The sequence below is a fragment of the Peromyscus californicus genome, unplaced genomic scaffold, assembly GCF_007827085.1.
Source record: "Peromyscus californicus insignis strain IS unplaced genomic scaffold, ASM782708v3 Scaffold_14__1_contigs__length_90479793_seg_2, whole genome shotgun sequence".
NCBI lineage: Eukaryota > Metazoa > Chordata > Mammalia > Rodentia > Cricetidae > Peromyscus > Peromyscus californicus.
Genome location: NW_026294436.1, coordinates 78,360,230 through 78,386,418, shown reverse-complemented (window position 1 = coordinate 78,386,418; position 26,189 = coordinate 78,360,230). Strand labels below are relative to the sequence as shown.

Here is a 26,189-nt window from a genome sequence, read left to right as displayed (position 1 = left end):
TAAGGCTGCCTGGTTACCGTCCTGGGAAAGAAAACCCCTGCATTCCTCCCCTTTAATTGGGTTTATTGTTAAAGCAGTGGGGCAGCTAATCCTCACAGACCTGTAGGAGCAGGCTTGCCAGCCAAGACCACGGACTGGAGCACCTTTCTTGTGAGTCCCTGGGTAAGACAGCCTGCTTCTTCTCTGGGCTTTGGGGAGGTTATCTTGTTTAACAAGAAGCGTGGGGCACTGGGAGGGAGAGTGGGTTTGAAGACTCACTTCCCTTTCAGCCCCTGTCAATCCTCTCCTGGCTTTTGTGGTCTCAAGGGTAAGTTGTAGCATCCAAGAAAGAGAAGTCTGAATGGGGGCTGGTAGGTGCTTCTTTGGGGAGCCATCTGATCATTCCTCCAGGGCTGGCCCAGGGGAGCCTTCTGTACTTGCCGGCAGGGACAGGAATAGAGGAGCTTTGTGCCCAGTTCAGAGAGCTCCTGGCTGGGGGGAAATGGGGATGCAGGGGGCATCAGGACTGACAGCTCCTTGGCACCCCTCTTCCAGCTCATCTTTCATTCCTTCACCTCTGGGACCTACCCCATCTATCAAAAAAGAAGGCTCACCCCGCCCACATCAGCATCCTTGGTTGGGGTGGATAGCTTGTGGGTACAAAGGCCATTACAAATAGCCTGTGGCTGTTCTTCATACTCCAGGGAAAAGATGGCCTCAGGCCCTGCAGCTGCAGGGACCCTGCAGGGCTCAGCTTCCCACCCCAGGGCCAAGGCTGCTGCGTTAAGATGCAGGACACAGGCACAACCTGCTAAATCTGTCAGTCATAACCCAGCTCCTTCACCTTCCCCAGGGGCTCATCTGCTCCCAGAGTCCTTAAACTTCCCTCGCATGGCTCTGTGGGGTGCTCAGGGTAGGTTTGGATTCACCACCCACCCTCTCTCCACGTAAGTTTGACGCACAACATTAACCCTGAGGTTAGTGGAGGTGGCTGCAGGGCCAGCTGCAGTGTGAGTCTAGCCAGCCTCCTGCTCTGGAAACAGATAACTGATCATGAGGAAAATCTCTGAGTCGAGTCAAGAGGGCCCAGCAGGTTCCATCTCGGGTAAGGAATCTTTTCCAGATCACAGACCACAGGCAGAATGGAGCCATCATTCCTATGGATCTGAGCTAAACCAGGGACAAAGATGAGACCCATATCTGAAACAGACCAGAGTGCAAAGTGCTTAGTAATAGCTAATACTGCCGCACTTCACAGCTGGGAATAGGCTTTTCATTCACCCAGCAGTGGGCTAGATGGTTCCCCGGTTAGTACATAGATGGAGCTACTTGGTACTCAGAGGGATAAGGGGATTCCCTGCTATAAAGCAAGTGACCACTGGCATCCTTTGTGTGCTGGTAGCATTTGAACCCATTTCATGTTGCTGTGGGGTGTGTGTGTGTGTGTGTGTGTGTGTGTGTGTGTGTGTGTGTGTGCACGCACGCACGTGTGCTTAAGAATCCTGTTTAGAGAGATGAGGAAAACTTTGGAAAAGGCTGAGGTCTGAGGAAGTGCAGGTTGAAGCTGGAGCCTGGAGCAGCTCAGGGAATAGACACGATGCCCCAGCTTCAACAACGAGGGGTTTGAGCACTACAGGAGACAGCCTTTTTCTGGTCACTGAAGCATGTGTCTCCCAGGAATAAGTCAGGTGCTATGCAGCATGACAGTATCATAAGGAGGAAGGGGGAGTTGAGTGACATCCCAACAGCCACCTCCAGAAAAGAGGCAACAGGTCCGTGGCACACTGACAAGGACACTGGTTGAAGCCTCAGAACTGGGCTCCTAGACTGACATGGTCACGTACTATCTGCTTGACTCAGGGCATTGTTTTCCTTGAACGCTGTTATCCATCAGTATCTAGCTCAGCTATAAAATGGTGTCACTTTGAAAAGTGCAGGGAATCCACAACAGGGATCATGCCTGCAGACTGCCTCGCCATGTCCAGGGGCTCCGTCCTTGCCCCATTATTCTACCAGGCCTGGGAGCAATTCTGGCTAGAAGGAAAAGAAAACATCTCTCTCTAAGAGGAGGGCTCTTCTCTGTTTCCTCTCCCCCATACACACGCACACCCAGCCAGAAATAAATTGCCACACGGAGTGCGTGTGAGTGACGAGTGACGGCACCCAGCCGCAGCAGCATGCCAGAGCCAGGGAGTGAATGAGCTGTGGCATGAATGAGAAGGGGGAGCGGCGGAGGAGTCTGAGCAAAGACTGCGGCTGCCTCTACAACTGCAGGCACGCCGCCATGGTCAACGGCAAGGGGGCTGGTGCAAAGCGGCTGCCAGCCAGAGAGTGGCACTGGGGAAGGGCTGCACAGCCAGTCCGGGAGCACCAAAGCTGTGTACCCAGAGGGAAGGTGTGTAACTCCAGGAGTCTCGATGCAGCATCCCGAGTCCAGCCAGTCTGTCCTCGGAATTCTCCGATATGGATCCTTGCTATCCCCTCTGAGAACCCCAGCAAAGTGCCTGGTTGTGACATTGATTAGTAATGAGTCCCGGGCCTGCACAGAGGAGGCACCTCATGCATGAATGTTAGGCATCATAGCCGTCAATGTGTGACACAAAGACACACAGATGATGGTCATTAACTCCTAAGAGACAACAGCACATGACATGTGGAGAGGCAATACCCAAGCTTGTTTTCCTCCCTGTTGAGGTAGATGCCTGCTTTCTCAGCTGAAGACCAGGTGGAATATGGAGTTCACACTTAGGGCTGTGCCTTAAGAAGGTGGTCTGTCTTCTAGCCCTTCAGAACCCCAGGGAGATGGATGCTCATATTATGAGAGGACTGGGAGAGCAGTGATGGCTCAGGGAGAGCAGCTCCACATCTGTCATGCCCATCCCTACTGGGATGTTTACCAGTAGATAAGACATCACTCACTGCCCCTGCTCTTCTCCCATGCTTGGTGTTCAGCTCACATGCCGTACTGTGGGTACGCCATGTGTGCTGGAGAGGATGCACATGCCCTTTGCTGCATTGGACTTTATAGCAGTACTGAGTACTAGATTAGAGATAGCTATTCCCATTCTGCAGATGAAACTCCACTCTCCTGGCTGTCACCTGTGTCCCAACCTCTCAGCCACCAGGGCAAGCCATGGAGAGGGCTCTCGCATCTGCTCTAAGATGTGTACTCCTAACCCTGAGCTAACTTGTCAAGCAGTAGGATGATTTAGTTGAGCTTAAATGTGGAACTGTGGGTTTTCCTCTAAAATGAACTGCAGACCAACTGAAAACCTTCTTCAGCTGTTTTGTGAGCAGAAATTGGCATGTGGAGCTGGTAAGAGGGCTGAGAACGAGCAGAGTGGGTCTAGGTATTCCTCCCCAGCAGGAGGCTCTGGGAGCTTGCTGGCTGATGAGCCACTGGGTTGCAACCTTTGAGCTAGACACAATTTGTGCCAGCTGCACAGATATCACCGTGTACCTGTGACACCACAGGAAGGGCAGGACTGTGATGGATGGCAATGGGCTGCTGGGAATTCCATGTATTCCTCAAAAAGAAAAAGTAAAAATAGTATTGGAGATGGCCTCACCTGCATGAGCCAATGCATGCTCCTCATGAGCAGCCCCAGGTCCCTGCTGCTAAACAGGCATTAAGAAAGCATCTCATGAAGGAAATGTGGGGACTGCTAGGAGAGACTGCAGCAGCGTCTGTCGTCTTCCTCAAAGCCTTTGGGAGCTGATGTGGATGGAGACAGGCAACCACAGCACAGCAAAGCCATCTTTTCACGGGAGTTTCTCTCAGGACTCACATCCACAAGACTTCGGGGACTCGGCTAGTTTAGTCTCCATTTTTCACTAAGGAGAAAGGTCAAAATTCAGAGGTATGTAATGATCTGCCTTGGGCTGCACAGCTGCAGAACACCAAACTGCAGGCCAACTGAAAACCTTCAGCTGTTTAGTGAGCAGAAATCGGCATGTGGAGCTGGTAACAGGGCTGAGAACGAGCAGTGTGTGTTCTGAATCCAGACTCTAGATTCCAGAAGACGAAAGAGTCCGGTACAGGTCAGAATTTTGGAAACTGTGGTACCAGGTCAGGAAAAGCATCCAGGTTTTACCCTCTGGACCAGTATAGTCTGCTCTATGTGTGGCTCTGTCCACATTCTTATTAAAGATGACACAACTGATAACCCCCTCCCAGCACCCCCAGGCCCACAATGCCATGCTTCCAACAGTCCAGGAAAGGAGAACAAAGAAGCTTTAGGGTGGCTGAGGGTAGAGTTCTAGGGTAGAGCACTTGCTTAATGTGGGAGACTTTATAGCAGTACTGAGTACTAGATTAGAGATAGCTATTCCCATTCTGCAGATGAAACTCCACTCTCCTGGCTGTCACCTGTGTCCCAACCTCTCAGCCACCAATGAATCTTGGGGTACCCTGATTCACCTGGGGTCAGCGAGAGCTAGTGAGGCAACTTGCCTCACTGAGAAGCTCCAGGCGGGAGTGCTGAAGGTGCAGCCGTGTCTCCTCTGTGGGTGGAACTGAGAGCCATTATCTGCAGATTTAGAACCACAGATACGGCACTCAAAAGATTATCTGACCCTGTCCTCGACCTTCTGGTGTGTTCAAGACAGCTCAGAGGCACCATGTCATCCCTGCATTGTGGCCGTAGGGTGGAGGGAATGGGTTTGGATCGAATGCCTTCAGGTTCCAACACTGATTCCAGGACTCTAGCAAAGCAGCACCGACTCCTTGCATGGTAAATAGCTGAGAGGAGGCCACATGGAGCAAGGGAATGGAGGGAAGAGTCAGAAAGTGTGGGTTGTGATGCATCCTACACATGTGGGCTTACTGAGGGCAGTGAGGAGGACATCTTCCAAAGAGTTCTGTCTGGGTGTGGTGTGAGCTGGGAAGGGGAGAATAGTGAGCCCCTGGGAACACCACTGTGGGACCTCCTGCCTGCTGGGCTCATGCCCAAGCATCTCTCAGCCACATCTCATCAACAGCCAGGCTGGCTGCCAACGTGGGTTAGAACACCTGTCCCAGAAGCAAAGGAAGGGCTCATACACACCAGGGCTGGAGTTGTCCTGCATGTCCTCTGGGAAGAAGTGTCCCCTCTGGCTCCTCCCTCGCTAGAAACTTAAAGGTCCCCAAGAAGTCAAGAAGACCAGACCAAAACTACAGCAAGACCAAGGCTTCATCTCTTTGGAGTTATTTCTAGAGAGGATGATTACCTAAAACAGGCCAAACACCAAATGCATTGTAGGAGAGGGGAACTGGGGAAGAAGCGGCCTGACTTAGGGAGGGTATCCCAGAGACGCGGGACTGGACTCGTGTCCCATTAGTTTCCTTCCAATGCCAGGACAACAAGAAGCAAGGCAACCTGGCTTTCTGCCACCATTTGCCTGCCTCCCACTGTGCTTCAGACAGGACTCCATATCAAAGGCCTCAGTGGGGTGCCACCCTCTGCAGGGCAAAAATTAAACCCATCCACCGTTCACACCCATCTGAAGCCTAGCTTTTATCTGAAACCAACCTACTCTCCAGGGGCTTAGGCTCACTAGACCTCCCGTGCATACCAGGCTCAGTAATGGGCACCACATGTTGGGAATGCTTGTTCTTTAGGCACATTGCCTGTCTAGTTACATAGATGCAGACCTGCATCCACTCTTTCCAACTAAATTACAAGTGTTTGCAGAGCTAAGGCTTGCGTCATATCAATAGCTGTAGTCAGTCCTCGGTGTACAGGAAGCACTTAATAAATGCTCACTGAATGAAAAGTTGTTACTTCATGATTCAGAGATGATCTTATATGCACATTGTCATTTTTCTTTGCCAGGAATCTTTGGTATAGAATCCTCACAGTTATCTCGCTTTGTTGAGGAGTGAGGGACATAAACCAGGCGCACATGCCAACATGGGGCATGCTTCTTGAAGGTCTCTGTGGAGGTGAAATTGGTCCTAAGCCTCAAAACTATAAAACCCAACGGCAGCTGTTATGGAAAATAGTGTGAGGCAGAGTGCCTTGGAAACCAAACAAACAATATCAGAGCTCAGGGCATCTCTGAAGTCAGGGGACAAGAGGTGTTGAGACTGGAGTAGAAAGCAGCATGACCCAGCTGGGGTGCGGGCAGCCCCTCCCTCCCTACCTGTGACCACCCCACCTGGACCTGGGCCTCCTTCCAGAAGGTCTCTGTGACATCATGGATCGTGGGAGCCCAGCCCTAGATGGTGTAGGGTCCAGATCTGGGCCCTGAGTGTTCCACACAGATGATGAAGCTAAATTGTTAGGCTTCGTTATATGGGAGGAGGGGTGGGCGGAAAGATGTTTGGCTTCTCCTCAGCTAAGAATACTATGTTTTTAAAGCTTTTTAGGAGCAATGGGAAAGAAGGAACATTGAGCACAGATCAGCTAATGAGGCCTGGGAGCCTCCTGCAGAGCGGGCAGTCATTCTCCACAGGTCCTGAAGGGGGAGTGGTGTGCACAGCTAAGGTCCCCGTGCTCAGGCTCTTCATTAGCCCCTCACTCGGAGCAAACTCCAGCCCTGCTGTTCTGTGTAGGGGAGAAACCCAAAGGGAAGCATGCAAACCAACCTTGTCTATTCTGCACGTTTAGACATGCACCCCTTTACCCTGGCTGCTGCCGTCTTCAAGACTGCCCACTCAATAGGAAGTGGACACTAGCTAGCCCAGCCACAGGATTTACATACTGTCCTGGACAAGCTCAAGTACAACTGTCCCCTTCCTACTCTGGCTGCCTGGGTCCAACATACCAAAGATCCTGAGAGATTTGAAGTTTGCAATCTGCAAAGGCATCAAACTCAGGCTGCCACCCTATGCAGCGTCCTCGGAGCTCCTGCCCCACACAGTCCAAGAAGTTAATGTAAAGAAAGGATTCGAACCCAGGTTCCAAACCTGTGCTCTTCACCTGACACAAAGTTGCAGAAGCACAAACGTTTTGTGCATATGTAAGCATGTGTGAGCGCACATGAACATGCATGTGTGTAAAGGCCAGAGGACAGCCCCGGGTGTCATTCCTCAGACGCTATCAGTTGTTGTATTGTTGTTGTTTCTGAGACTTCACTGAGTAGAACAGGCAGCCCAGCAGTGAGGCTAAGAGATCCACCCATCTCCACCTCCCCAGGGCTGGAGTTACAAGTGTGTGCCACTATGTTCAGCTTTTCCTAGAGATCAAACTCAGGTCCTCATGCTTTCAAGATAAGCATTTTATTGGCTGTGCTATCTCCACAGCCTTCTAAAGGACCTCAGGGATTTTATGGGCATTTGTTTTTGTTTTGAAGTGGGATCAGAGCCACAGCCTAAAAGGAGTAGCCACTAGACATATTTTCCTGCTTCTCTGTCAGGTTCAAGGGGTGGAGGGTGTTGGCAGAAGCGGTGTCTCTCGCATCACTCTCAGACGCTCAGTGGCTGTGCACCCTGCTGTCCTGGCGTCCCTGCCGTCCTGGCGTCCCTGCTTTGGGAACCTCGTGCTCTGTTTTTCTGTAGGGAAGCAGCTCTGTGCAGTTTTTGCTTGTTTGACTCCTTTGCCAGCTTCAAGTCTCAACCTAAGTCCAGCCTGCTTACAACGCGTCCACTGGCCTCATCTGAAGACACCCTTCTTTGTGCCCATTGCCCACCAAGTCTCTTGTCACTTAGCCATCCACATGAGAGCTGGCTGGCTGGCGCGTTGCCTACTTCCTTTGCCTGGCTCCCCCAGGAAGGAAGGCCATAGTCCAATTTGTCCATCATCACATATCTAGCCCCTGGAACATCACTGGCACTACCGAAATGTGTGCAGCCCCAGATCTCTGATACACAGGGAGGCCATGCTTTGATTCAGATACTAACAAAAATCCACCCATTCCAATCCAATCCACTTTACGTGCATGCTGTGGGGGTGGCAAGGGAAACACGCTGCTCCTTCACAGGAGCTGCTGCAGGTAGGAGGAAGATGGGGAAGAAGGCAGAGCTTTGATGGCACGAAGGAGCCAGGCTGACTCCAGAGCCTGAAGAAACACAGGAAGTTCCTGACTCAGCTCAGATGCCCGAGAACTGGGTATACCATGTCAGTCTCTATGCCGTGCACCTTCACTAGTGCACAGATCACCACCGGGTTTCCATCCTCAATCTACACCCTATTGCATTTAGCAAGCAGATACGGAGCAGCCATTCACTGGATTTGCTCTCGCAATTTTAGAAAGCGAGTGGGAGAACGCTCTTATGTTTGCCGTTTTTCCAGGTTCTGCTCTCAGTCTTTCCTTCTGGCCATTACATCACGATCTGGGTGTTTCAGATTCTTTTGCAACCTGTTCTGTCTTATTTGAGAAACACTTTGTTTGACCAGACCTTGTCTCGCTTCTCTCCCTCCCACGAAGCTTCCCAGGCAGCTTCAACACTGGAGGGGATGGGGCGCAAGGAGGAGGAGGAGGACGATGACTGTGGTTCCTGGAAGAAACAGACCACCAATATCAGGAAAACCTTCATCTTCATGGAAGTGCTGGGATCGTAAGTCCTGGGGCTGGACTGTCAGAGAGCTGGGCTGCCTGCTAGGGAAGCTTAGCCCCTGGAACTCACTCCCAATTGCACTAAGGAACTTGGGCAGAGTTATAGCACTGGGGTCAGGGCAGTAGAAAAGGTACCTGTTACTCTAATGCACTGGGCCCCTCAGGAGACACCACCCCCTGCCCCCAGATTCTGCATCCTGAGCCACCCCAGTGGCTCCTAACATACTCCCAGGAGCAGGTGGGTTCCTCACCCCCACCAGCTCCCCTTCACCCTCCTCTTCTCCTTATCCCAGTGCTTTATAAATGCTGGAGCCTGTGGTGTCTGGGCCCGCCCCTCGACAGCAATCACATGGCTGACTGACTCCATATGAGGCTGCTTGTCTGGAGGAGACTCACCACTCAGTCCTGCCTGTCCCCCAGGAGGTCACAGGCTCTGACATAGGCCAGCCAGCAACTCCAGCCACCAGTCTTCGCCTCTTCAGAGCCCCAGCTGGTCAGCTAATGAGCCAGGGATAATTGGGCCTAGGCAAGCGAGGAGTCCACAGGCTGCTCCCTCTAGCAAGCTTTCTAGCCAGTGCCAGCAAAGTGTCCCTTCTCCCTGCCCTGGCCAGTGAGAGATGCCCTCTTTTTCTGTAGACAGACAGGCACCAGGCACCACCGAAAAGAGACTCAGGCTGTCCCTACATGGGAGGTGTCTGGCTGTGTGTGCACAGGGACACAGTGGCAGTGCTGGTTGTCAGAGCCCTGACCTTCCTTCAAGGGCCCTGCCAACATGGGGGTGGCTAGAAAGTGGCAGATGGCAGAAGAGAGACAAGGCTCACAAGTGAGTCAGAAATGATTTGCTAAGCAGCCTTAAACCCACAAAGTGGAGAGCAAGAAGCCCAGGTTGATGAGAGCCGACATGGCACCATCTCCTAGAAGACATTCCAGAAGTAGACAGGCCCTCCCTCGTGGTGGTGAGGGAGGGCCACCACCGCAGCACTATGCAGACTAGAGGGATCCATTTGAGAGCTATGGCTTCAGCTTTTAAAGGAGTTTAGACGTAAGGAAAAGGTGGAATGGACTCAAATAAACCCTTCCACTAAATCCAACTGTTAGCATTTCATTGCTCGGTCATCCCTGTATCCCTCTGTTCCACACCTGCAGATTCAGCCATCAGAAAGTCAAACGTAGCAGGAGAAAATATGTCTGTCTGTCCTGGACATGGTCAGGTTTTCTCCTGTCCTCATTCCCAAACAATACAGCACAACTGAGATTGGCACAGCATTCACCTCAAAAGCTAAGATTCTAACATGAATTGTCAAGCTCCAGCTTCCAGCCCTAGCTTACCCGATGTTCTGATGGCTGATCTCCAGGGCCCTTCACCCATGAAGCATGTCAAATCCTGTTGAGTTCCATCCAGTGTGCCCCAGAACCACCAGAATGAAGGAGTGGATAGTCAGCCTCTTGGTCTTCTGAGGACAGAATCGGGTGACTACCAGCAGTGCATTGATAAGACACACCCATAGTCCCAGCTATTTGGGAAGCTGAGGCAAGAGGATCACATGATCCCAGGAGTTAGCCAGCAGTCTGAAAGTAGTAAGACCCCATCAAATTAAATTGGATAATTCATAAATAGAAGCTAATTAAACTTATCCCGGAGTCTTTCTTCTCTCACAGCATGTGAGTCTGTCCTCTCCTGCTACCACCACTGGCCACAGGGCATCATGTTGATGAGAAGTGAATCGGCTCTGCCAAGCCTTAGTGGGTTTTGCTATGTGGAGAGATGTCTGCAGCTGAAGCAGAGTCTGTGGGGATTACACAGGGAAAAGCAGCCTCCTGGTCCCCGCATATGTCCCATGAGACCTACAAGGGAAAGAACATACTGGCATGTCAGAGAGGTCATGGGCATCCCACTCGTCTGAGTTCATGGTGACAATGGAAACTCGTCGGCCACACATTTCCCTTCTATTCTTCCCCTTTAATTCTGGTATGCTCTCTGCCAGCCAGAGCTACATTTTCTGTCTTGGCCTCTTCCCCACAGAGGAGCTTTCTCAGAGGTGTTCCTGGTGAAGCAAAGAGTGACTGGGAAACTCTTTGCCCTGAAGTGCATCAAGAAGTCTCCAGCCTTCCGGGACAGTAGCCTAGAGAACGAGATTGCTGTGTTGAAAAGGTGAGTGAGTGGATGTCAGGGCCTCAGGGGGTGGGGAGGGGGAGGCAGGTGCGCTGTGGGATTCTGACCCGCCCTTCCCACGGGTTCCACACCTGTGGGCCTTGTGCCCTTTGAATCCTTTTCAGGCTAGTCAGGTAGCTGGGGCCAGATGAAATTGTTTTCCCAGCAAATTGACTGGTGAGCTCACTCGTTCATACATGTAGGCCAGAGAGTGAGTAGCTCAGAAAATCAAAAGCCAACTGATGGCTGACAGCAGGAAGAATCGATACCCGAGGAGGCAGCAGGAGACTTGAGAATTAGCCTTGGTTTGATCCAGAGAGAACCCACACACTCATCCTGGAAACTGCTGGAGGCTACACTGATGTATCACCAACGTTCACAGTGAGACTCTTAGAGTGAGCCTGTGGAACCCCTGTGACATACTTTAAGTGTGACAGGCACATTGACACACGATCAGAACCATTGGATGAGGCAGACATTGCTCAGGAGCCCACATTGCCCAGCTGGGGAGGAGCACCCATAACTAGCGAGTCTTCCACCTGACTGGCTGTAATCCAGCAGAAAGTAGCGTATGGAGGGGACAGGCTCATTTCTGCTGGCCCACATGCCTGATGAATGTGGATTATTTGGTATGTTTTCAAAGAAGAAAGACTTCGATGAGTGAGTAGAATTTTATGGACAAGGAGGCACCACAGAGAGAAAATGCAAGAGTTTTGCAAACTTTTGTGCAGAATCATGGAAGTGTAAGGAGAGAGTATGTCCTAGAATCGCCACAGCTTTGTGTGGGTAGTAGCATCAAGGACAGGCAGTGAGAATAGAGTGTGGACTGGAACAAGGATTGCAGAGGGTCCTTGATGCCAGGATCAAGGATGCTGGCTTTTTTCTGTGAACAAAGAGAACTGATGGAGGGATTTCAAGCAAGGCAACAGAATGAAGTTAATAGTCATCCCTCTTAGGCATGCAGGAAGGTGGGTTAAGGAAACCAGAGGATAGGAGACTCATTATAAAACCCTAACAGCAATTTACACAGGGTGAAAAACACCAGTGGCAGGATTGTGCAAAGACAGTTAAGACAACAAAAGTGCCGAAGAGCAGAACATTTCAAATGATCCTGAGACTAAGGCAAGCACCCACTAAGTAGAAAGTGACGCTGTTGCTCGAAATAAAGAACAAAAAGCATAGACTTCGAGGAAACAAGAAGAAATTGGTTGGAGCATATGTACTGTAGACGTCCACTTATCTCTGCACAGAAGAGCCTGGGCAGGGGGTGGGGGAAGCACACTGTGGTGCTCTTTCTTACTGCACTGTATTAACAGCCTAGATATTCAGTACACATCAGTTCAATGCAAGAATAATAAGGAAGTTAATATGAGCACTGCCAGCCTATAACGGTGGTGGAATCCTTCTAGGAACCGCAGTACCAGCTCTGGGGTTTAAAGATACCTTCAATCAGATATCTGCCACTGGCTCTACCTTTCCCAAGCACTATACTAAGCATTTTTCATGCATTTTCATCTTTAAAAGATTTTTTTAATTTTACAATGTATTTATTATTATTGTGTGTGCCTGTGTACATGATGTGTGGGCACACATGCCATGGTGGGCATGTGGCAGTCTGAGGAACTTCACATTGGTTCCAGGGGTTGAACTCAAGTCACCAGACTTGTGCAGTAAGCACCTTCCTTCATCGCTGAGCTATCTGCAATTTTCTCCTTTAATCCTGATACAACTATATGAGAGAGATGTATTTTTCAGACCAAAATCAACCAAACAAACAAAGTAAGGATCTGAGAAAGCCAGCTAAAGGGTAGGCTATGCCAGAGTCAGGTGGAATCCTAGTCCCCTAACTCAGTATCAACCACCTGGAGGCAATCTTCCTCCCCAGGCATCCATAGAAAAGCTGCCAGGAAGCCACATATCTTGCCTGTCATGACTCTTCTGCTTAACTCTAGAGCAGGACTTCACAATTTGTGGACAAGACCATTCTATCTATGTTGAGGGTGGCCCTGCGTGTTGTGGGCTGTTCAGCAATCTTTCTACCTCCACCCTGTAGGTGCCAGTGGCAGCCCCAGCCCCCAACAAGAACATTCAAAACTAAGTTTCTAGAGGGCTGGAAAGATGGCTCATCAGTTAAGAGCACATACGGCTCTTGCAGAGGACCCAGGTTCAGTTCCAAGCCCCTATATCAGGTGACTCACAAGCACCTGTAACTCCAACTCTCAGGAATCCAACACCCTCAGGCCTCTGCAGCCATCTGCAGTCTTATGGTGAACATAAATTCATTCAGGCACATGTGTATGTGTGTATGTATACACACACACACAAACACACATAAATAAATACTTTTTTAAAAAGTTATTTTAGAAACTATGATGCTGGGTTTGGTGGTAAATGCCTATGAGCACTTGGGAGACAGAGGAAGGAGGATGGGCACAAGTTGGGGGCACATGTACAAGTAGTGTACATGATGAGTTCTGGACTAACCCAGGTCTGACCTACAGAGTAACATCCTGCCAAAAGAAAGAAAGGAAGAAAGAATGAAAGAATGAACAAAAGAAAGAAAGAAGGAAGGAAGGAAGACCAAGAACCACAATGCAAAGGATAATTAGATAGATGATTGGGAAATAGATATAAGATAGGTATTAGATAGAGATAGATAGATAGATAGATAGATAGATAGATAGATAGATAGATAGATAGATAGACAGACAGACAGACAGATAGATAGATAGATAGATAGATAGATAGATAGATAGATAGATAGATAGATAGTGATACATGGATGCATGCATGAGTGGACACATGTAAAACTGCTAAATGTCCTTTGTGGAGCAAATATCCTGATAGAGAATCACTCATCTAAGGCATTCCACAGAAAATCAGAACCTGCCTTTTTTCATATCTAACTCTTATTTTCATGGTTACTATATTAATTACTTTTCTTGTTACTGTGACAAACATATCTGTCAAAAATTTTTAAAGGAGGAAGGGTTTGTTTTGACTCACAGTTTGAAGGATCTAGTCTGTTATGGAAAAGAAGAAGCAGGAGCACAAGGCAGCTGAGCACATCACATCCACAGGAAGGAAGCCGAGAGATGAACGCTGGCACTCAGCTCAATTTCTCTTTTTTATCCTGTCTGGACCCCCAGCTCATGGGATGGGATGATGCTGCCTACATACAGAGCAGGTCTTCCATCTGCAGCTGCTTTGTGCTGGCCTCATCAGGAAGGCTTCTCAAACCCAGTCCTCTTACACATTGCCATCCAAACAATCTGGTAGAAATTTGAGTCTGAGTCTGCAGTCTTTGTCTGGACCACCTGAACCATGTACCTATCACAGGATTCTTATCTTTTTCAGGATCAAGCATGAAAACATTGTGACCCTGGAGGACATCTATGAGAGCACCACCCACTACTACCTGGTCATGCAGCTGTAAGTGAAGATGACTCTCACCCCTAAAGAGGCCGAGGGGAGGAGGGTCAGGGAATGCCAGATACAGTCAAGAACTCGCTTCAGGGGCTCTGAAATGCTGTCCTTCTGGGTCAGTGTGCTTCCGATGCTGGACTGAAGGGCCACACTGGGTCAACTGTTGAGTTGGTTCAGACCAGCACAGGCTTGCAGTTGGGATATTTCCTATGAGCAGACAATAGCTGTTCATGCTCTTTGCCACCCACAAGGTCTTCTGGGACTTCCCAACCAGTCAGCCACTGAAGAGGCAAATGTCAGGCATAATGTAAGCCACCCGAACTCTCCTCTGGCACCACTTTAATGAGTCCATGTCTATGGACTTGATAGTAAACCTATTAACATCATTTTAGGATAAAGTGATTGCGAGAGTAGAAACCATAGGTGGATGATTTCAATTCAGTATAAAAAGCAAATTTCTCAAGAGAGATCCACTTAAATTAAATGCAGGCTATGTGATATATCCTTCTATAAGACAGTAGCATGGTCTCTGTGTCTGCCACTGTCACACGGAAGTAAGAGTTGCACCTGCTTTGTGTGGTAGCAGAGGGGAGCTGTTGGAACTACAAGGTGTCAGGTTTCAACATGATTTCTAGAAATATTAAGAATACACTCAAGGAGAATGCAGTCTTTCATTGGAGGCAGCATGTTCTCCAATGCTCATGTTCTAGTTCTGACTGGAAACTTCTAGAAACATAGTATAGATGATATCAAAGATAATGGAGGGTCAGCTCCAATGTTCTCATTTCCCATACTATTCAAGTTTCAAAATGCCCCTATGTCCCTATCTGAAATTGCAGCCATAGGTAGCCCAGCTTCCCTAAAGAGAAAAGAAGCCCTATTACAAAGGTATGCATAATTAATCTCATTTTCACACTTTGTCCAATTTTGAATCACCTCTCTGTGTTATAATGGCTTCCTGTGTCCCAGGAAAGCAAAGGTGGTATCCCTAGGAAAGAATTCCTAGCTTTTCCATGCATTCTAACCAAGGCCATTTGAATTACAATAGAAGCTTCCAGAAAGAGATCAACCAAACAATGCTTGAACCAAAGAAATGACCCCTAGTAATCATCTCAGACACCCAGAGGGAGTACTCTGAGGCAGGAGAATGCCTCCCTCTGCACCCTCACATCTCACTTTAGGGTGACCTGCCTGTGCTTACAGCCCATGGCTACAGAGAATTGTTTGGCCCTTGACCCGATATGGAATCAGATTCTTGTACCCACAGTGTTTCTGGGGGTGAGCTTTTTGACCGGATCCTGGAGCGTGGTGTCTACACAGAGAAAGATGCCAGCCTGGTCATCCAGCAGGTCTTGTCTGCAGTGAAATACCTCCATGAGAACGGCATCGTCCACAGAGACCTAAAGGTGATGGAGCAGGAGTGCTGGGTGGGAAACACCCAGGAACTGGGTCAGGAACTGGGGGAACTTCATGATGTTGCATCAAGCCTGAGAAGTATAACTCTTAAATGAGAATGTTGGCCTGGTTAAACTCAAAAGGCTGCCTCTGCTCTAAGATTCTTTATGCTGATTATAGATGATCATTGTTCAACGAACTACACCTTAGCCTTTTTATGAGCCTTTTGAATGTTCTCCCCATTAAGATGTCAAAACAGCCCACAGCCACAGTCAAATTCAAGAATAAACACTCACTAAGGGACTGAGCCATAGCGGGCACCACAGTAGACTTGGGAGATAAGAGACAATTAGCTGAGAGTTAGGTCCCTCAAAATGCAGTTTAGGGTAGTTGGGAGTGGGGACGGGTAAGCAAAGCCAGGACTATAAGCAAGATACAGAGTTCTAGGATGTAGAGCAAGGACACAGAGAGGAGGAAGATGGAAAGAAATAGGGAAAGGGGTTGTGGCCTCTGAGTTGGCAGCCCAGGGCTTAGCTTCCCAGGAAATCCCATGTCAAGGACCAGCACACTGTTCAGGGGGTTCCTTCATATGCTGTGTATCTTTTCCTTCTGCAGCCTGAGAACTTGCTGTACCTCACCCCAGAGGAGAACTCCAAGATCATGATCACTGACTTCGGTCTATCCAAGATGGAACAGAATGGAGTCATGTCCACGGCCTGTGGGACCCCAGGCTATGTGGGTGAGTCCAGGGGCAGCAGAAGCTAGCTGTATGTTTGTTCAATCACTAGGGGTCTAGTTTGCTTTCTGTTGCTGTGTGTGATAAACACCATGACCAAAAGAGGAAAGGGCTTATTTTGTCTTATGTATTATGGCATGTAGGTAAGTCAGAGCAGCAACTCAAGAAGAAAATAGGAACTGAAGCAGAGGCCACGGAGGAATGCTGCTTACTGACTTGCTCCCCAAGGCTTGCTCAGCTCCCTTTCTTATTCAGCCCAGGATCACTTGCTCAGAGATGACGCCACCCACAGTGAGCTGTGTAACTAGAGTTTTCCTGCCTGGCCCACAGTCAGGACAAATCTCTCTCACCTGCCAGTCCCACAGCCGCTCAGACCCGACCAAGTAAACACAGAGACTTATATTGCTTACAAACTGTATGGCCGTGGCAGGCTAACTTGCTAACTGTTTTTACAGCTTAAATTAATCCATTTCCATTAATCTATACCTTTCCACATGGCTCGTGGCTTACCGGCATCTTCACATGCTGTTTGTCATTGTGGCGACTGGCAGTGTCTCTCTGACTCAGCCTTCCACTTCCCAGCTTTATTCTCCTCCTTGTCCCGCCTATACTTCCTGCCTAGCCAATGGCCAATCAGTGTTTTATTTATTGACCAATCAGAGCAACACATTTGCCATACAGAACATCCCACAGCAGAGCTGAGCCTTCCCACATCAATCATTAAGCATGAAAATATCACATAGACTTGCCCACAGGTCAATTTGATGGCAGTGATTCCTTAACTGAGGTTCCTTCCTCCTAGATAGCTCTAGCTTGTGTCAAGTTGACATAAGGTAACCAGCACAATCGATACCATGTCAGTTTCCTTTCTTATTTGTTCCCAAGATATCCTGTCAATATCATACAGTCTTTAAATTTTTCAGGACTTTAAAAGTTCAACATCTTCTTAAAATATTCAGTATTTCAACTGTGGGTTCCTGTAAAATACAAAACAAGTTAAATACTTTCTTACTCCAAGAGAGAATCAATGCACAGTTTCAATTGAATCAAAGCAAAACCAAGATCTAACATAGTAAGTAGATCAATGTTGACATTTGGGATTCACTATCTTCTTGGCTCCAAAGGGCTTAGATAGCTCATTTCTCTGGCTCTGCTATACACAACACAAACAGTTTGTCCCACAGACTTAAGCCAGCTCCACTCCATACCTGTCACCACCTTTGGTGGCATCTGTAATATCCTGAGGTCTCCATTGCAACGAAGCTGCATCGTCAGTCTCTCCTGGCCTCACACAGCGCCAAGCCTGAGCTGCTCTCCATGATCCATTCACGCCTTCAGAACCAGTACCATGTGGCAGGCTCTTCTACATTACTCACCAAGTTCTGCTGGCAGCTTGATGTACAGTCCAATGCTCCCCAGACTACAGCTTCTGTGTGCTGACCCTGAAGAAACACTCCCCAGAAAATTTCAGTTCAAAAATATTGGTCTCTTGCTTATCTCAGCTAAGTTTTCAGCTGCAGTTGACCATATGCCATGGATTCTTAAATCAAAATATCTCACACACAGCCCTGATAGTCTTTATTACCCTGAAATTTCACAAGCCAGGCCTGCATCATCTGCACCCCTCTTGACAGTTCTATCTTCTAAGGTCCCATAATAGCTCATCAACCTCAGGGCATTAGATGGCCTTTTCTAGCCCAATGCTCCGAAATCCTCCACAGTCTTCCCCCAAACTGACATGGTCAGGTCTGTCACAGTGATACCCCCACTTTCTCTGGTACCAATTTCTGTCCTAGTTTGCCTCTCTGCAGTTGTGATAAAACACTGACAAGAACAAACTTAGGGCAGGAAAAGGTGTATTTGGCTTACATATCCTGACGCAGGCCATCCAGAGAAGTCAAGGCAGGTGCTTGAGGCAGGAACCTAGAGGCAAGAACTGAAGCAGAGGCCATGGAGGAGTGCTTCTTACTGGCTTACTCAGCCTGTTTTCTTATATCACCCAGGACCACTTGCCAAGGGTTGGCACCAACACAGTGGACTGGGCTCCTCCTCCCACATCAACCCCAGACCAATAAGATGCCCCACAAACCCACCCACAGGACAATCTGATGGAGGCAGTTCCTCAACTGAAGCTCCCTCTTCCTAGATAACTCCAGCGTGTGTTAAGATGACCAGCACAACTGCGATAAAACTCACAGAGAAAAGTGATTATGTGTGGACATGTTCATCCTCAGGGACTGTCTAATAGAGCCCTTGGCCAGTCCATTGCCTCTCTAATCCTGCTCTTTACAGAGCCCGCCCTAGGCATACTCTGCCACCATCACAACCCTGAGATTAGCGGAGAGCTAAGGAATGGAGCACTCACCCCTTTCCCCCCACTAAACTAGAACCCCCTAACTGCTAGGAGTTTGGATCTACATGATGAGGAGTTTGGACCCAAGGGGTATGGGCACCTCATGAAATTCTAGGACGTACATGGGAGTGGCAGAAGCTGGGCACTGTGCCCATTCAGCTGCCAGGACTCCTGGAAAGAGAATAACTGACAGGACACTTGGGGACAGCTGTGCTGGGACCTGAGAGGAGGAAGGAGAGAGAGAACACCCTCTGTTTATTCCTGCTACCACCCAATGGACTTAGGAAAGCAGGAGCCCAGACTCCCCAAAGAACCTGCTCCCTCTCATGGGGAGTTTAGTCACTCACCTAAAGATGTGGAATTCTATGGATACTAAATCCAATACTGGGGTACCCTCAGAAGTTAGCTCTCTCTGCCTGGCTCTCCCACCTAGGGAGACATGGCTCACGGCCTTATTGAGCCCTCAAGCTCCTGCCGTAAGCAGGTACCCACAGATAGATGAGAAGTTCCTGTCACCTTCTGGGAGCTTCCTGAGATGACTAGGGTAGGGAGCCTCTGCCTTCCAGGGCTTCTGCAGCAGTGGGAGAGAGTCCATACCACCCTGCAGATCCCTGCTCCAAAGACAGAAACTGAACACTTACCCTGAGGGTCCCTCGTGTGACCCTTATCCTAAGGATCCCCCATGTGACCCTTATCCTGAAGATCCCCTATGTGACCCTTATCCTGAGGTTCCCCCACATGACCCTTACCCTGAGATTCCCCCATGTGACCCTTATCCTGAGGGTCCCCCATATGACCCTTATCCTGAGGGTCCCCCACATGACCCTTATCCTAAGGATCCCCCATGTGACTCTTATCCTGAGGTTCCCCCACATGACCCTTATCCTGAGAGTCCCCCACATGACCCTTATCCTGAGAGTCCCCCACGTGACTCTTATCCTGAGGGTCCCCCCATGTGAGCACAGACAGGTGTTGCTCTTAGAAGGTACTTAGTCTGACAGGAGCAGCAAAGCTGGAGACCTCCTGGCTGATGGAGGAGTCACAAACAGCTTATGGAAACTCCCAGATTGATGGAGGATCAAGCCTCTCCTCTCAGGAAGAGTTTGTCTGCTTGGGGAGATACAGCCCCTGCCTTTGGGGAGTTTTCATCTCATAGATGTTCCCTACCCTACCCTTCCACCCCCACTCCCATTCCTTTTCCTGTTCTCTACTCCTCTCTGGCCTCCGCTCTTGTCCCTAGCCCTGAACCTACCATTGATTTTCTACAGCTCCAGAAGTGCTGGCCCAGAAGCCCTACAGTAAGGCTGTGGACTGCTGGTCCATTGGTGTCATCACATACATATTGTGAGTAAAAGCTGGCGCCGGTGCATTTCCTGGGAAATCTCAGGGTCTGCTCACCCCTTCTCCTCTCAGGCATCTGTGTATGCATGTGTGAACACACACACACACACACACACACACACACACACACACACACACACACACGCACGCTCACTATGTACATAACTCCTCTAAGCTCTACCAAGCTATGAGCAGAACCCAGCCTGCACTCACTCTTCAGCCCTCTAGACCCCCCTCCTTCAGGGCACTGCATCCCCACCCTCTGTGCAAATATATTGAGTTCCAGCCACTCTGTAAAACCAACAGGAAAATGAGAGATCAAGGCTTAGAAACCAGGTAGGCTGAAACATCTCAGCTCCCCAGATCTAGCAGTGACACCATCTGAAGGCCACCTCATGAACTAGGTACTTCCTTTCCTCCACACATGCTCAGGCACTCCCTTTCCTAGCCTTCCCATGGCTCCCACACACACATACCCAGCATTCCCCAACCATAGCAGCCAGCTCCGTTCTTAGGGAATAACACTTGCCTCTTAGTGTGGATTCTGTTAAATAATGCTCTACCTCATTTACTCAAAAAATATCTGTCTGAGTTGTCCCATAGGCTGGGGCCTGGGAATGGAGCTCAGTTGGTAGAGTGCCTGCCTAGCATGCATGAAGCCCTGAGTTCAATCATAGCACAGTATAAAACTGAGTGTCAAGAAGGGGGCTAGAGAGAACTCAACAGTTAAGAAATTCACATCAGGCCAGTTACTCTAGCTCCAGGGGGATCTGATGCCCTATTCTGGCTTCTGTGCGTACCTGTGCACATGTGACACACAGACACAGATAAACATATAAATGAAAATAAAACATCTTTTTTGGAAAATAAAGCCTGGTTACAGTAGCACACAAATGTAATCCTAGTACTCAGGAGATAGTGTGGTGATATATTGTGTATCAAATAAAGCTTGCCTGAGGATCAGAGGACAGAGCCAGCCATTAGATTAAACATAGAGGCCAGGCAGTGGTGGCACACACCTTTAATCTTAGCACTTGGGAGGCAGAGATCCATCTGGATCTCTGTGAGTTCAAAGCCACCCTGGACTACATGAGGTTGATACAGTCTAGGAGAGAAACAGAGCCAGGCAGTGGTGGCACACACCTTTAATCCCAACACTTGGGAGTCACACGCCTTTAATCCCAGCACTTGGGAGTCACATGCCTTTAATCCCAGCACTTGAAATCTCATGCCTTTGCTACCAGTATTTGGGAAGCACACATGCCATTAATCCCAGCACTAGGAAGGAAGTGATATGGCTGGGTGGAGAAAGGTACATACGGTGTGAGGAGACAGCTGGGTGGAGAAAGGTACATACGGTGTGAGGAGACAGGAACTAAAGGCCTTTCGGCTGAGGAAACCTTTTGGCTCAGGACTCAGAGACTTTCAGTCAGAGGATTCGTGGAGATAGGATCTCGCCTTCCATTCGACCTGAGGATTCAGTAGTGGTGAGAAGTAACTGTGGCTTGTTCCTTTGTCTCTCTGATCTTTCAGCATTTACCCCAATATCTGGCTTATTGATTATAAGACTATTTAGGATTCGTTCAACAAGACAGAGGCCAAAGAAGCAGAAGTTCAAGGTCATCCTTAGCTATATAGCAAGTATGAAGTTAACTTGGGCTGCATGAGACCCTGTCTCAAAAAGTAGACCGAAACAGCCTAATCCCTTGTGATGTTCCCCATCCTTCTTAAGGATGCTTTGTGCAGAACACCCAAGAGCCAGAGGAAGTGAGGGTTCAGTGGGCAGATGTCCAGAGACTCCTAAGGCCTCAGTTCCACATGTGCTCTACGGACCTGCCCATTCTGAATAGTGGGCAGGCCTACCTCTTAGTCACACTGCTTTGTCTGAGACCTTCATTGACTATGAATGTGTACAGTGGGAGACTGGGAGAAAGAGAGGTTGGTCCAGGGAGGAAGGAATGTCTAGTGGACCCCCTCTTTCCTGTCTTCTTGCAGGCTGTGTGGGTATCCCCCTTTCTATGAAGAAACAGAGTCAAAACTTTTTGAGAAGATCAAAGAGGGCTACTACGAGTTTGAGTCTCCGTTCTGGGACGACATTTCTGAGTCAGGTGAGTATGAAGGCAGAGGCTGCAGGGTAAAGTATCTTAATGGAGATGACAGTCCCTGGGGCTCAGGCAGAAGAAGCTGCCAGAGAGAGTAGAGAAGTCTTCAACTGGTTCAAAGGTGAAGTATTTGAAGCTAGGACCCCTGCCCTTGCTTTCCCGGAGGGAGGCACAGTGCCTAGGGAGAGGGTGAGAGGGGGTGTGGGTCAGAGGAGAGGCCAAGAGTGGAAAGTCAGGCAGAGAGGAGGATTATAGGCAGAAGGCACAAGCTGGGGTTAGGTAACAGGGCAGAATAGACCCTTGTGTGGGAGAAGGTAGTATGCATGCTGGGCAGGAGAGAAGGCAGAGTATGCATGCTGGGAGAGAAGGCAGGGTATGCATGCTGGGAGAGAAAACAGGGTATGCATCCTGGGAGAGAAAACAGGGTATGCATGCTGGGCAGGAGAGAAGGCAGAGTATGCATGCTGGGAGAGAAGGCAGGGTATGCATGCTGGGAGAGAAAACAGGGTATGCATGCTGGGAGAGAAAACAGGGTATGCATGCTGGGCAGGAGAGAAGGCAGGGTATGCATGCTATGTGTGAGAGAAGGTGGTATGCATGTTGTGTGTGAGAAGGGAGCATGCATACTATTTGAGAGAGAGAGCGCAGCACCCATTCCGTGTGTGAAAAAGGAGCCATGCATGCTCGTGGGGCCTGGTAAATGGTGGTCAGAGATGGAAGAAGCCAGCACTCACGTGTTAGCCCACGTGTTTGCCAGCAATTGCATGCACATGCTGTGCAGGCACATTGGTGTGATGTGACTGGCAAGGTTCCCCTGTACGTGTGGGTGAGGCTGCCTAGAGCGCTCTTCTTGGTGGCTTGCGGTGGGTTGTTGAGTGGTTTGGATTTCTTCCTCTCCCTTCTTTAAGACTTAAAACCGACTCTTTGCAAGATTAGCTAAAGATGCATTCACTGCCACCCACCAGCCCGGAAGTGAATTTCTATCAGTCATGAGATCTGGTCCTTAGCTGAGCCTCTGATATTCCCCTTAGCCAAGGATTTTATTTGCCATCTGCTGGAGAAGGACCCAAATGAACGGTACACCTGCGAGAAGGCCCTAAGACACCCCTGGTGAGTGAGAAACAGGGTGGGCTCTGTCTCCTCCCTTCTGGTTCCCAAGGCCAAACTAACTCCCAGGACCCCCTGGACATCAAAGCCAGTGCTGAGGCATCCAGGAAACACACACATGTTCGTCAGGTCCAGGTGGCCAGCAGACAGTGCTGGGTTGGGCCAGTCTGACCTGCGGAAGCCAGCAAAGTGCTCTAATCACTTCCAGAGGCCAAGGCCAAGGCTTCAGTTTTCAGGCTGTCAACTCCCACACGGAACAGTGTTGAATGCTAGTTGCCAAAGAGGCAACCTGTCCTAAGGGGCATGTCGCTGGGAGTGTAGCTCAGTGGTAGAGTGCCTATGACCTGCCCAGGGAGATATAGGAGTCCTTTCCTGCTGGAATCACCCTTCTCCTGGGATATCCTATCACTTGAACCTGGCCCTGCATGCTCAGAGCCCTGTCCAAGTTCTGACTTGAGTGTCAGGGCCACCTAGTAGTCAAGTCCCCTCCTACACGCCAGGATTGACGGGAACACCGCCCTGCACCGGGACATCTACCCATCTGTCAGCCTCCAGATTCAGAAGAACTTTGCCAAGAGCAAGTGGAGGGTGAGCTGTGCTCAGAGGCTGAGCATGCTGTTCTGGGCCCCAGGAGGCTGGACTGTCTGAGGTTGGTGGGTGGGTTTCCTAGGGCACCCCTCTCCCAGGCAACAGCAGTACCCTGTGCTTTCTGTGAGCTGGGACATGGGCAGGTTGGTTTCCAGAGGCCCCAGGGAGAAGCTGGAACCCAGCAGCCTCCTGCAAGAGCAGAACCAGACACTCCCTGCCTCCTCAGCAAGCCTTCAACGCTGCCGCAGTGGTGCATCACATGAGGAAACTACACATGAACCTGCACAGCCCCAGCGTCCGCTCAGAGGTGGAGAACAGGCCACCTGTGTCCCCAGCTCCTGAAGTCTCCAGACCAAGCTCCCATGACAATACCATCACAGAGGCCCCCATCCCGGACCCAAGCGCACCCCTTCCTGCTCTGACCCGACTGCCCTGCCCACACAGCTCCCGGCCTTCAGCTCCTGGTGGCCGCTCACTGAACTGCCTGGTCAATGGCTCTCTGCGCATCAGCAGTAGCCTAGTGCCCATGCAACAGGGCCCCCTAGCCACCGGGCCCTGTGGCTGCTGCTCCAGCTGTCTAAATATCGGGAACAAGGGGAAGTCCTCCTACTGCTCCGAGCCCACCCTCTTCAGAAAGGCCAACAAAAAACAGTACGTATGAGCCGGGCGGTGGTGGCGCACGCCTTTAATCCCAGCACTCGGGAGGCAGAGCCAGGCGGATCTCTGTGAGTTCGAGGCCAGCCTGGTCTCCAAAGCGAGTTCCAGGAAAAGGCGCAAAGCTACACAGAGAAACCCTGTCTCGAAAAACCAAAAAAAAAAAAAAAAAAACCAGTACGTAGTCTCAGGCAGTCAGCCTCACTCTGCTTATCCACTTCAGAAAGGGCAGGAACCATTTGCCGAAGAACATGAACACAAAAGTCAGGCCCACTAATAGGCAGTTACAGGGTGGAAGGAACTCTGGGCCCAGGCAAGGGAAGCTTCTGCCACTAGCCAGAGAAAACAGTTAGGTCTCGCCTCTGGCTTGAAGTTTGCTCATCTATAAAATGCGTCACAGAGGTACTGTAGAGGTCTAGCAGAGGGACAGGCTGGGCTTCAGCCCTATAGTAGAGAACTTGCCTCACAGTCACAATACATCCAATCCCAAGTGCTGAGAAAAGGAAAAGGCAGACGTGTGAATGAGAAGTACTAGTGCTAGATCCTCTGAGTTACCAGCTCTTCCCTGTTTGGGGCAGGAAGGAGGAAGGGAGCCCTGGAGGTCTCCGCAGCAGGGCCTGTGCCATCAGAACTTCAGAAAGCGATGACAAGGCAGATGTCGTGGGTGTGAAGAACACCAACTGTTTCTTTTTGCCTCAAATAATTCAAAGGCCCTACTCTGTCTCCTTTCCAGGAACTTCAAGTCAGAGGTCATGGTACCAGTGAAAGCTGGTGGCAGCTCCCACTGCCGGGCTGGGCAAACTGGGGTGTGTCTCATTATGTGATCCCAGGAGACTGTGAAGTTTTCAGGTAGGATCTGAGGCTTGCAAGCCAAGCAGGGGGTCAGGCGAACTTATGTCTAGAAGGGAAGACCCACTCCTGGGGTTAAAGGAGGGACCGGGTGAAAGCCCTATCCTCACCCAGAGTGCTTCCCTTTTCAGGAGACATGGCTGACTCTTCTCTGCCTTTCTAAGCTAGCATCTGTCCTGCAGAGGATGGACCAACTGCAGTGGAGCAGGGCTGGCAGGAGCAGCATCTGGTTTGAAGCAGTAGCCTGTTGCTGCCCTGGGGCAGACACTCACAGGAAGTCACAAAGGAGCCCCAAGGCCTGGACATTCCCTGAGGCCATGGGCAGGATGCATGGCATTCCAGCCTCCAGGTCTCCCAACCTGCCCATTCCATGTCCCCACATCCTTTGTGCAGTGGCTCCGTGCTGTGTCCATAGATAGTGTTCATCTGGGTTTGTGTTGTTGGTTGTGAAAAGCTTTGTGGGCTGGCCAGGCTGTGCCACTTTCTCCAAGCAAAGCCATATGGAGTCTGGCTCAGACTCCCTGCTCTGCATACTCACTCCTGCCTCTCTGGCCTCATGGCCAGACTGGACTCCTTGTCATAGTACCTGCCTATTCGCATGAATGCCAGGCTGCGCCCCAGAGGCCTGGGGGCACTCACAACTCCAGTCCTTCCCTCCAGGATTAGCTTCCCACTGCACTGAGACCCAGAACACTTCAAAGCTCTCCTTGCCTCTGAAGCACAGCAGTGCCCATCCCCCATGGAGCAGAGAAAGCCAAGACTGTGAGCACTTCTCTTCAGCCACACACCTCACACACCACTAATTAAGAATTTGGGGAACTATTTTCACGTCAGCCAGGTCTCCTGCCTCTGGCTTCCTCTTTTCCCCTGAAAGTCAGGTGCATTGTTCTGTCTCTCTGTGTTCTTGCCGTCACACCCTCAAGCTTCATGCTCTGTGTTGTGCTCAAATAAAATGGACATATTTTTCTCTATGAGGTTTCATTCATTCTCTCCAAGTCAGAAGCAATTCATGGACAGCTGGGCCTACCT

The 26,189-nt window shown here is 49.9% G+C and overlaps 1 protein-coding gene across 2 annotated transcripts; it reads left to right on the top strand.

Moving 5' to 3' along the window:
- Nucleotides 1–26,131, top strand: Camk1g (calcium/calmodulin dependent protein kinase IG). 2 transcript variants are annotated; one of them, XM_052738085.1, is made up of 13 exons: nucleotides 1–162; nucleotides 8,329–8,458; nucleotides 10,481–10,609; nucleotides 13,967–14,041; nucleotides 15,303–15,441; nucleotides 16,046–16,169; nucleotides 19,788–19,863; nucleotides 21,856–21,968; nucleotides 22,994–23,072; nucleotides 23,570–23,657; nucleotides 23,884–24,308; nucleotides 25,045–25,160; nucleotides 25,292–26,131. In XM_052738085.1, the coding sequence occupies exons 2-12, from the start codon at nucleotides 8,358–8,360 to the stop codon at nucleotides 25,133–25,135; spliced, it is 1,440 nt and encodes a 479-aa protein (XP_052594045.1). In that variant the 5' UTR covers nucleotides 1–162; nucleotides 8,329–8,357; the 3' UTR covers nucleotides 25,136–25,160; nucleotides 25,292–26,131. The 2 variants fall into 2 exon arrangements, with proteins under 2 accessions (XP_052594045.1, XP_052594044.1); XM_052738084.1 differs by lacking the exon at nucleotides 1–162 and adding an exon at nucleotides 868–1,084.
- Nucleotides 26,132–26,189: the final 58 nt, after the last annotated feature.

What these genes read in the sequence shown, in the direction of transcription:
- Camk1g (XM_052738084.1), top strand. Translation starts at nt 1,033, where the DNA reads ATGAGGAAAATCTCTGAGTCGAGTCAAGAGGGCCCAGCAGGTTCCATC. An exon ending in GAGATTGCTGTGTTGAAAAG is followed by an intron (nt 10,610 to 13,966) that starts GTGAGTGAGTGG and finishes TATCTTTTTCAG; the next exon opens with GATCAAGCATGAAAACATTG. An exon ending in TACTACCTGGTCATGCAGCT is followed by an intron (nt 14,042 to 15,302) that starts GTAAGTGAAGAT and finishes TTGTACCCACAG; the next exon opens with TGTTTCTGGGGGTGAGCTTT.